Genomic DNA, 12,136 nt, shown 5'->3' with positions numbered 1-12,136 from the left:
AACCATACCATTTGATGATCACTGGTGCTGAGGTGGCACCTACCCGGACATTAGTGACATTATCCCCATTAGTGAGCACTAAGTCGAGTAAAACTCCCTCCCTCGTGGGTTCCATTACCATTTGTTTGAACAAAGCCCCTTGCAGGGCATCCACTATCTCTCTACTATTGTTAGATTCTGCAGAAGGGATACTCCAGTATACATCTGGCAGATTAAAATCTCCAACAATCAACAGTTTTCCCTTCTTTCCCACCTTTTGGGAGTCTTCAACCAGATCTAAGAACATAAGAACATAAGAAAATGCCATGCTGGGTCAGACCAAGGGTCCATCAAGCCCAGCATCCTGTTTCCAACAGTGGCCAATACAGGCCACAAGAACCTGGCAAGTACCCAAAAACTAAGTCTATTCCATGTTACCATTGCTAATGGCAGTGGCCACTCTCCAAGTGAACTCAACAGCAGGCAATGGACTTCTCCTCCAAGAACCCATCCAATCCTCCCTTAAACACAGCTACACCAACTGCACTAACCACATCCTCCGGCAACAAACTCCAGAGTTCAATTGTGCGCCGAGCAAAAAAGAACCCTCTCCGACCAGTTCCAAATGTGCCCCATGCTAACCTCATGGAGTGCCCCCTAGTCCTTCCACCATCCGAAAGAGCAAATAACCAACTCACATCTACCCGTTCTAGACCTCTCACAATCTTAAACATCTCCACCATATCCCCCCTCAGCCGTCTCCTCTCCAAGCTGAAAAGTCCCAACCTCTCCGTCTAGTTCTTCCATTTGAGTCGGAGGCCTGTAAACCACTCCAGTAAAAATGGATGCATTATCCTCTTTTTTTAGGATGGCCCATAATGCTTCTTCTCTATCCCCTATTCCTTGTAGTTCAGTTGCCTGGATATTGTTTTTGGCATAAAGAGCTAATCATCTCCCTTTTCTGTCCTCTCTATTATAGCCCGGTATGGCCGAATCACAATCATGAGAATGTGTGAACCAGGTCTCCGTAACTGCAGCAATGTCCAAGTCTGCCTCCACCATTCAGACCTGCAGGTCTGGGATTTTATTGCCCAGACTACAAGCATTTGTGCTCATAACCTTCCAGTTTTTGTCGTTCAGGTTACTGCTTTTCTTGGACTTGTTTTGTGCCTTATTCAGCTGCCTTTTGTTATCCCCTGCACCCATTTCCTTTGTATTTGGGGCTGACGTTCCAATGTTCTTCTGCCACCCTCATCATTTAGTTTAAATATCTTATGGCATAGGATTTGAATTTATCTCTTAGGATCAAAACCACCAATACCATTATCTGACTTCAAGTTAGTTTAAAGTCTCTGTATTTTCCCCCCCAGATTAAAAACCACTCTATAATTAGCAAAAAGAGTTTTGAAGTCTTATTCCTTGAAGAGATTCCCTGTGTCTGCCATGGCTAGAGGAAAAATAGAGATTAATAGCATAAGTGTCCCATTTTCATGAATACTCAGTTTCATGGCATCCAGTGGTTAACTAGCTGTGGTTGATAGATTTCAAAATGCATTTAGCAACCTCTGTCAAATTGGTGGCTGTTCCTTATTTCATACATTATAAGGAGTCAGAGCAACATTTCAGCTTCTTATTCACAAGAATACTCCATATGCATAAGAGATGAGCTCCTTTGGATGCTGCACTAATGAGGCTCAGCCGTGTACTGCTGAAGCAGCATGTGAGAAAGTGGTATGGATTACTTAGAATACCTGGGGGAAGAGGAAAGCAGGATCATCTCTCCACCATACCCTGCTGAAATGTATGGGTTGCATGTTTCCAGCGATGTCACTATATATTGCTGTGCTGCTGAGAACGCACGGCACAAGCCTTCTCTGTCGCACTTGTAAGAGCATGGGTTACCATCAAGGACACAAATTGTGCTGGAAAATGAACTAGAAATGTTTACAGCGCCTTGAAGAGAGTCCCTGAGAAGAGTTTAAAGGCTTTTGTTTGCAGGAGAAGGGATTATATGAACTTTAACATTTTCAACGTGCTGCAGTACTGAGGCTGCTTTGAAATGTTCTCAGCTCTGGAAGACACGAAGGTCTTTCACCGGTCCTAGCACAAAGGCAGACTGATTGTCTGAAACATTCTGATATTGGCGGTAAGTTGCCCGTAAAAGGAAATTGATCTTGGAAACACTTTATATTTATGTAGTGCTTGTAATGCTATTTGTTTTCTGTTTCAGCCACTCTGTACTCTCTTAACCAGGGATGAGGATCACCCATACAAGTTTCCAGTAGTGTCCCCTATTTTCTCCCCACACTAAAGATTTATTCCCATTTTTTTGTAAACAGGGCCCATGATATGTGCAAGTACTTCAGGAACTTCCTATGGACATAAGACCATAATGCAGCTAGCACTCTTTAGCTAAGCCACTAGACTACAATGTGCAATAGGGTGTGTGATTTAGCACGATGCCCATTATTGGTAATGGGGCCTGCTCACTACTAATGCACATTAGCGTATGCCACAGGTTAGTAAATAGACCCTTAGGCGTTTCTTTAAGAGCTGTAGACAATTTTTGACTTCCCCTAGCCATGGTTGGGCAAGAGAGCAGGACATGAACTGGAAACCAAATCATGATCTCTTGCCCACCAGCTCTGAGAGCCAACCACTGGACTAGTTCCATGGATAGGATTATGAATTAAATGAGGGTAATTTTCTCATTTTGGAGCAATAAGTACCATTGTGCTTTAATGGGTTGACAAGAAAGCCTTTAAAAAGGCCCTTAAGCACCATTTGTTCCTACATGCTTCTCTCGACCAATGCACTCAATAATCCGCCGTAATCAGTTCTATCTTATTCTATTTTATAATCTAAGGACTATATTTATTTTATTCCTATTTTTTATTTAATTTGATAATTCTCTCATTTTATGTATTAATACGTTGACTTTTTTATTATTATTTTATGCGATGTATGTATTCCATTTTAGATTTTTATGTATTGCTGTTACCTGCCCCGAACCTTGGAGGACGCGGGCTATAAATACAATTCAATAAATAAAGAGAGAATTACAATTTAAGTTTCTCCATAGGGCCTATATTTCTTAATCAGTAGCTTTTCATGCCAAATTGTCCAATTCTATGGAATGTGTGAAATGTAAACAGGACAAAGGCCCTTGACCCATGCTTTATGAACCTGTGGTACCATCTTAAAGTTCTGGGAGAAAGTACTACAATTCTTACATATGTTGTTGGGTTAATGGGTCCCTTTATCCCCTGAGTTAATTTTGTTTGAGAAGAACCTTTCTACACATTTTGTGAGAAAGGGGGATATTCTTTTTGCTCGTAAAGTCAATCTTGTTGGACTGGAGGGATGAATCCCCAGCCTCTTATTGGCAATGGAGGAATTCCTTGCATGACGTGATGTACATGGAATCCTTGGTGGTGCATAATTGTGCTCACTTTGGAAGGAAAAAAAAAAAAAAAGGTTTTTGGTCACATGGGAAAAGTGTATTCAGAGTTTGTCTCTTGGAGCTAGAAGCTTGATCTTGAACAGTTTGTAATTGCTAAAACACTTGGTCTATTGGTTTCTGTTACTGTTAATCACTTCTTTTCTTTACATTATATTCAGGGTGGGGAGGGTTGGAAATGACCCAGTTGTTGCTTTCATTTATTTCCCTTTCTGTGTTTCTCATCTGGACCTGCAGTCTCTTGAGTGCACAAGAACAAGGCACTCTGAGTTCTGTATTCACTATTATTTTGTTAAGGGGGGTGCATAACAAAAGAAGAAATTGAACTGTATAGATTAGTCAAATAATGGCACACATCAAGTGTGCTGACTATCTGCTTTTGATTTCTACATGCTGATGGTATCATTCATCTTGGGGGGGGGGTTTCAAACCGAACTTTCTTCTGATGCTTTGCTGTTTTATATTCTTTCTGAATAAAGAAGTTTATACTAAAAGCATTGTGCTCGTTTGAAAAGTTTTTTTTACCCATGATGGGGGTTTTCCTTCTGTGGCTCATTTTGACAACTCTTTATCCTTAATGTTGATTACTGCTTCTCAAAACAGAAGTGTTTAATCTACCCCCTCTTCATCTCATCTGTGTACATTAGAAGCAAGAGGCTATGGCCCCCGTGCAAAACAGGAAGTGACCCGTACATCTGAAGTCTTCCATCCTACAGAATTCTTGCTATGTTAAAAGTGCAAGGACACTGAGAGACTGGGACCCTTTGTTTCAGGACCGTGAGAAGGAGATAATGCTGCTTGAGTTAGCTTAGGGAACAGACCGAGGACGCCCTATTTCTAAGTCCATGGCGAATGAGGCACCTGATGTCTTGGCAACATTGCTGAAAATTTCACGCAGAAGACAGCTCTTCAGGAAGACAAGAGGTAAAACTGCCCTTGAGGAAATGAGCTTCCATAAACTGTAGCCACTGCGTACCCCTTGTTCAGAGGTAGGAAAATAACTTTCCCCTTTTTAGGTTATCAAATGTATATGCAATGTTTTAAAGTGAACGTTATTTATGTAATTATCAGATCAATAAAATTAAATAATAAGCAAAGCCTGAAACACTGCAGGGTGCCTACAGCCCTGCATCTTCAGAATGTATTAGTTTATATCCCCCCAAATCCCAGGTTCTTAGAAACCTACTACTGTCTGATTTTCACAGATTTCAAAATTATAAAATGAATTCTGATAAAACCCCAGGAAATGAAATTAAATATAAGAGCTTTAAGAAACCAACAGCTTCCTTCTCGGCATTATCAATGGCACTGAGAATTCTCAGTGCTGAGACAACTGCTGCTGCTTTCCAGGTTTCAGACATAGGAGGAAAGGAATAACTGAGTGCCTGCGAGCATCTGAACCAGCAGAGGCAGAGAGCATTATTGGTGAAATTACACAATGAAATAGCAGATGTCGGCAGAAAAAAAACAAAAATGACCCATCTAGTCTGCCCACTTATTCCTGTCCACACTACTAAGGATCTATCCCAGCTGCCAGCCAAGAGGCATGACCATCTGTAGGATATCACTCCTCATACAAGCCAGTTCTTGTCATCTTCCTCCCTTTGTACTTCACCCTGATTGGTAGATGAGCATGCAAGATCCGGGTGGCCAACCCCAGTACTCAAGAGTCACAAACAGGTCAGGTGTTCAGGATATCCACAATGATTATGCATGAGAAGGATTTACAAACAATGGAGGTACTGCATGAAGATCTCTCTCATGCATATTCATTGTGGCTATCCTGTTTGCAGTTCTAGAGGACCGGAGCTAGCCACATCTGCCCTCGAGTTCACACCCATTCCCATATTAATCCTCTTCATTCTAAGGGAGGTCAGGAGGGTGTCTGAAAGATAAAGAGCTAGCACAAATGCCTTGAATTTGTTAGTCAGTTGACCAAGCAAAGCGGCCAGTGCAGTATCATACATGCAAAAATCGTGCAGCCAACCTGTATGCACGTTTTTTGAATGCATGCACATCCCCTCTCTTGGGCGCTCAGACTAATATTCTAATGAGCTGGCGGGACGTGCAATGGATAATTTGTGCATCCCTAGCATGTCCAAGCCATTGAGTACCCAGGAGAAGTGGGCTGTGCGCAGCCACGGGTTAGGAAAATAGACACTTGTAAATTGAGCTTCCCTTTTCCTAACCTGACTGCTGTCAAGTGTTTTTTTTTTGTTTCAGCTTTCTGTAATTCCTCTTGCTTAGTATCATAACAATATTAAGTAGGAGGAAACAAAAAAAACCTAATTTTTTGCTCGTCTGAGCTTGGCTTGGGGTGCCTCAAAACTTAATGCCAGGTCTGGGCTGGCATTAATTTTTGATCATTAAAATGTGCGTGTCAGGCGCACATTTTTTATTTTTATTAATTTATTTGTCGAGTTTTTATATACTGTCGCTCGATTTCGCCATCGCAACGGTTTACAAAGTTTTGATGTTTAACAGAATTTTCGAAAAGGTTCGTTCAAATGGTTGTTAACATAGAATTATAATTTTACAGTGTTTTATGAACTTAGATTGTAGGATAGATTATACGAGTTTCAGTTAAATTGTTATGTTCTTTTTCATTGGTTCAAAATATTTTTAGCTTAGGGGCGGATTTTAAAAGGGTTATGCATATAAGTTACGCGCGTAACCCTTAAAAAAAAAACCCTGCGCATGCCGAGCCTATTTTGCATAGGCTCGGTGGCGCGCACAAGCCCCAGGACACGCGTAAGTCCCGGGGCTTTGCTAGGGGAACAGCGCGATGTTTGGGGCATTCCGGGGGCGTGGTGCCGGCCCGGGGGCATTCTGGGGGGCATGGCCGAGGCCTCCAGACCAGCCCCTGGGTTGGGTGATGGTGCGCCAGCGGGCCACCGGTGCTCGCGAGTTATGCCTGTCTCGAGCAGGCGTAACTTTTGTGATAAAGGTAGGGGGGGTGGCAGAAGGAAAGTTCCCTCCGAGGCCGCTCTGATTTCAGAGCGGCCTCGGAGGGAACGGGCAGCGCGCGCAGGGCTCGGCGCACGCAAGGTGCACAAATGTTCACCCCCTTGCGCACACCGACCCCGGATTTTAAAACTTACACGCAGCTATGCGCATATCTTATAAAATCCAGCGTACTTTTTAAAAAAATGTACCCCTTAGTGTCAATGGGGGGAGTGGTGATTTAGAGTCATTGGGTGAGTTGGTAGGCTTTGGTGAACATCCAGGTTTTTAGGTCTTTTTTGAAAGTTTTTAAATTTTCTTGTGTTCGTAGTTCGGTTGGAAGGGTGTTCCAGAGTTTAGGGCTTCCAAGTGAGATTGCTCTCTTTTGAGTTGAGGTGTGTTGATTAGAGTGAGCAGGAGGAATCTTTAGTAGACATTTGTTTGCTGATCTGAGGTTTCTGATTGGAGAATGGAGTTTTATGGATGAGCTTAGCCAGTTTGTTTGTTTTTCATATATTATTTTGTGAAGTATGGATAGTATTTTATATTCAATCCTAAATATTATTTTAGATCAGGGGTACTAGCTAATAGCCTCATCAACAAGTATTTGCATGTGATGAGCACTATTAGTTTCGCAGTAGGGGGGGTGGTTGGATGCACATTTTGGATACGCTAATCCCCTTGGTTGTGAACACATGTCCAAAACTCATGTCCAACCACGGGTTAAACAGTGCGGTCGGCTGAGTGCACTATATTGCATCGGCTGAGTGCACTATATTGCATCGGCCCCAAAGTCATTAGGGATATGATTCCTACGCTGGAGCTAATTCTGCTGCCCTAACCCAGAAGCAGGGCTTGAAAAATTCACTTTGCTAGGGTGAGTGGATTTTTTTTTTCCACGGGTGAGGTGGCAACATCTTTGCTCCAATGAGAGTCTGGCAGGAGAAGGCTGCATCTTCAACCCTGATTGGAACCTGACCTGAGAAGGAGGAAACCTTGTCCTAATTGGGTCTCTGGACAGAGAGAGAGCTAGGGAGTGAGGAGAGAGGAGGAAAGTGATGGGGGAAGAGGAAAGTGATGGGGGAAGAGGAAAGTGATGGGGGAAGAGGAAAGTGATGGGGGCTGGGGAAAGCACTTAGGGGAGGTAGTGAGTGTAGGGGGGAGAGAGAGAGGGCTGCATGAGAAAGAGTGTCTTCACTCCCTAGGGAAGAAATGTATTTAAGCCTGCTACCCCACTCCCTCCCAGAAATACATTTTATTTTTCTTTTTGGAGAGGGGGGGGGGGGGGGAGAAGTCAGAAGTGCAGGGTCAGGGCATTTGGCTCCTGGGAGAAGAAATTAAAGAATGAGAATAACAAAGAGATAATCTGCTTTAAAGATTTGTATTTAACTTCCATAACTAATGACCAGAAACAGCCTACATTTTCTCGAGGAATCAATGTTTTTCTAAGTACCTTTATTGTGCTGTGAACTGCAATGGATAATGTTGTCCTTAACCCATTTGTTTAAAGGGCTGAAGATATAACACATCTGCCTATTGGCATGACGAGTTTTATTAGAAAATATGAAACGTTTTTGCAAGCAGAAGCAGAAAGAGGAACTAATTAAAGAAACTGGAGACACCAAAGAAAAGCAATGTGATTTTTTTTGGGGGGATAGAATATAACTTTCCATTCAGGGGTCACCTTGAGACATGAACAGCCCAATGAATCTCAGCATCCTCTTCCTACGTTTGTATTCCAGATACCAAAAATAAAATTCTCATGACAAAATCCCACAGACACTACTTTAGCAGAGAACTTGTCCCTTGAAATCAGCGTCCACACTTTTCTTTCCCTCTATTATCACGCTCTTTCTATCTCAGAAACAACGATCCCTAGTCCGCAAATGTGAAACGAGATAAAAGTATCTCCGGGAGAAATCTCTCCCATCAGTTCTGTCGGGTAAATAAATCACTGAGTGGTGAATTCGTTTTGCCACTTGGGAGCTGCGCTTACTCTTGCTTAACTGAAATAAAAACGTGACCGGCATTCTGTGGCCTGATGGCTTCTAACCAGGTGCAGGCAGCTTCTTAAAAATATAATCACAGCACTAAAATCAATATTTTCGTTGTTCTTCTCGAGAGAGTAAATTATGCATGCACTACAAAGTATTTTTTAAATACATTTTACAAAACTACTTTTGTGGGGGAAGGGGTGTAGGAAGTGGGCGGGGGAAATGGTTTCGAAGTTTACCTGGAGGTCATCTTCACCCATTTGGTTTGGTAACGGAAGAGAAAGTACTGTAAAAGAAAAAAAAAATCATGAAAGTTAAATTATAGAAATTCTGCAGTTACCAGCCTATAAATCTTTAAATCAGTGGAAAGCAACCCACACGCATAGAAATTGTGCTCCCGTTTTCCATGCGTCTGAATCAATCCTGCAGCAGTCACTGCATACGTTTGGTAACAATTCAGGAGCTGATATTTTCATAAGTGAAAGCAAAGCTGGTCTTAATCTGCACTCAGAGTTTGTACCCACAGATGTTCTCTCTTTGTGCCATTGTTTTACCCAAGAACGTCATTTCTGCCTGCCTCCCGATTGCAAGGCAGAGGCGGCTTGGCATGCAAGGATGGAACTGGAGAGCCGCTAGCGCATTCGGTGGGTTTTTTAGTTTTCAGGGCACGCGCGGAGCTGGCGAGCCCCGAGAAAGCAGCAGCGGCCGCCGCCGTCCTGGGGCTGCAGCGCGCGCGCGCGCGCGCGCAGGCTCTCGGCCGCTGTCCTTGGTGCTGAAAGGTCGCCGCCGTTTGCTCACCTTGCGCTGTACAGAGAAGCGCAGCGAGCAGCTCCCTGCCCAGCATGGCACCGACGGCACTATCCGAGGCGGTGGGGGGGGGGGGGGGGTCCGCACTGCGGGCGCTCGCCCTGGAGGTGCTCGGGGAAAGGGTGGCAGGCGCACAGAGGCTACATCCGGAGGGGAGCGGGCACTGCGGCGGCTTCTTCCTAGCAGCTCGCCTGGCTCTCTCTCTCTCCCCGCGCCTCTCCTAAAGGTCCCCGATGGGCACTGCAGCAAGCCCCTGCTTTATATAGTCCCTGCCCCCCTCGGAAGTGACGTCACGGGAGGCCCCGCCCCCCCCCTCCGTCAGGCCGAGGGCACGTGAGCCGGGGAGAGGGGAGGGGGTCTGCTAGTCCCGCGCCTCCCGTCCGGATGTCCTCGCTTGTTGGTTTGTGCCGCGCCGCTGGGATTTATGCAGAGTGGCTGCTTGGGCAGAGTGCATGCACACGTTCAGCTCTGGGCCAGCTTCTCCTTTGCGCTGATCTCTCTGGAACAAAGATTCCTAACTACTGTCATTTTTGCGGGTCAAGCATTACCAGTATATTAGAAAGTGGAATATTAGTGTCGCCCCATTAGGTATTACCTGACAATAAAAGCTTAGCGGATCTTAGCTATTTAAATATATAATTAAAAAAAAAATTCAAAGGTATGAATTCTAAGTTTTTTAAGTGACATAGTGTAAACAGTGCCCTTGACAGCAGGTATTATTAGCTTGTTAGATGCCCTCGCTTGTACCCAAGATGTCAATATTCACAATCATTATAACCACTGCTGTAAGCTAGTATTATTTAATTAATGTTGCGTTGGCCAACTCATTTCAAGAGCCACAAACAGGTCTGGTTTTCAGGAGGGTCATAGTGAATATGCATGTGACAGATCTGCATGCAGTGCCCCCTTGAATGCAAATATAGCTCATGGACCTTCATTATGGGTCTCCTGTGGCTCTTGAGGACCTAAGTTGGCCACTCCTGAATGAATGCCTAATGAATAAAAGGCTTGGCCTTTGCCATGTGCCCTCAACTCCTCTGATGAGGCATTTGCTGTCAGGAAATACCCTCCACCCAGTAAGTTAGCCTGAGCAATTTTGGTCCTCCAGGGTCACCCACTAGTAGGGAAGGGGTGGTTCAAGATATCTCTAATGAGTATGCATGAGACATATTTGGATAGGCTTAGGGAAGAGGAATAACCTAGTGGTTAGAGCAGTAGACTATGAACCAGGAGACCAGCGTTCAAGTCCCACTGCTGCTCCTTGTGACCTTGGGCAAGTCACTTTACCCTCCATTGCCTCAGGTACAAACTTAGATTATAAGCCCTCTAGGGATAGAGAAATACCTACAGTACCTGAATGTAAACCAGTGTGATATCTCAATTGAGATCAAATGACTCATTATAAAAATAATAAATAAATAAACAATTGTAGTGTGCATGCAAATCTATCTCATGCATATTCATTAGGAATATCTTGAAATCCTGACTGGTTGGTGACCCTTGAAGGCTGGATTTTCTCACCCATGCTTTAAGTGCTCCTGATATTTTCATCAAACATCATATTTTTCCATTTGATGAAATGTCTTATTTCCTCAACTTATCCCAGCCTTCACCATTTCTGACAGGTTAAAATGTGAGAAGGGCACTATTTACCTAAGGAATTTCCCATAACTGTGGAATTCAAGAAAACTTTTGAAAAATAGTACTTTGAGCATGATCCTCACAGACACGTCTCCACCATCCCTCAATTTCTCAGTCATCTTCAGTTTATAGGTGCAATAAATAAAAATACTGAGCACTTTCTGCAAGTTTTTATTCTAGCAAACTTGTAATTAATATGGGAAACTTTTTTTTTTCTAGAGATTCACTTTTTTTTTTTTCAGTTTATGGGTTGCTTATTATTGGGTGATTTTTGCTGTCAATCGCGTTTTTTGGGGGGGCTTGGTGGGTGGAACGAGCCCAGCCATCCTTGCATTGGCTGCTGCTGCCGATGAGGCCTGGCCATGAGGAGTACTGACTGCAAGCAGCAGTGTCTGGTGATCATGGAAGGGAGTGAAGCACTTAACTGGCAACAATCAAAAAGACGAGGTACATGAGTGTGGGGGCCAGACATGTGCTGGGGGGAGAGAGATGAGTGAGTGGGGGACAAACGTGCTGGGGGGACAGACATGTGCTTGAGGGGGAGAGATATGAGTGTGTGGGGGCCAGACATGTGCTGGGGGGAGGAGAGAGATGAGTGTGGGGGGGGACAGACAATTTGTTTTATTATTGTTTCTCATAAATTATAACAATAACATGAATCTTGGAATATATATTTTTAATATAAATTTAAGGTTTTCATGAGATAGGTTGTGTTGTGAAACATTTTATTTATGTATATATTTAAGGAAACATACATAAATTGTCGAAATATGTTTCGTTCGTTTAACCTTTAACCTCCGGTTTGCTAGTAGACTGAATTACCGTGTCGTGAAATTATGTTTGTCTAAAAAGTGTCACCAACATGAAAAGTTTGGAAAGCTCTGCCCTAGAGGAAAGGCGAGATGGGGAGATATGATAGAGACATTTACATAGTTGTTGTTGTGGTCCTGGCCGCGAGCACCGCGACCAGGCCCTTACCTCCTTGTTCCCGGACCTGCTCCTGCCTCCGGAGCCCTGGCTTGCGGCCTGTTTGGCGGCGCAGCCCCGCTGAGGCTGCGCCGCCGCGAAGGTGCCCGAGGACGCCCTGTTCCTAGGCGCGCGTGCGCGCCACTTGGGCGCCTTTCTAGCCCGTTTCCCGCCAGTGGTGACTCCTCCCAGTTCCTGACGTCAGACACCGCGGCCTTGATAAGCCGGCTACGGCCATCCAGTCCTTGCCTTGCAACGGGTTAGCTTCCCAGTTTCCTGTTGCGCTGTGCCCCGGAGTGACTCACTTGGCTTCGTCGCTCCGTTCCTGCTACAGTTCCTGCCTGGT

At 44.3% G+C, this 12,136-nt stretch overlaps 1 protein-coding gene across 1 annotated transcript in view; it reads right to left on the bottom strand.

Moving 5' to 3' along the window:
- Positions 1–9,426, bottom strand: part of CHGA (chromogranin A) — a 38,796-nt gene extending 29,370 nt beyond the window's left edge. Inside the window, exons 1-2 of the mRNA XM_029597834.1 lie at positions 9,175–9,426; positions 8,616–8,662 (exon numbers count right to left, since the gene is read on the bottom strand). Coding sequence (XP_029453694.1) covers positions 8,616–8,662; positions 9,175–9,220 — 93 coding nt within the window. The 5' untranslated portion in view covers positions 9,221–9,426. The remainder of the gene's footprint in view (positions 1–8,615; positions 8,663–9,174) is intronic.
- Positions 9,427–12,136: the final 2,710 nt, after the last annotated feature.

This window comes from Rhinatrema bivittatum, chromosome 4 (genome assembly GCF_901001135.1).
Source record: "Rhinatrema bivittatum chromosome 4, aRhiBiv1.1, whole genome shotgun sequence".
In the NCBI taxonomy this organism is placed as follows: Eukaryota; Metazoa; Chordata; class Amphibia; order Gymnophiona; family Rhinatrematidae; genus Rhinatrema; species Rhinatrema bivittatum.
The sequence above is the reverse complement of the archived record's forward strand: the minus strand, read 5'-3'. Positions and strand labels throughout refer to the sequence as shown.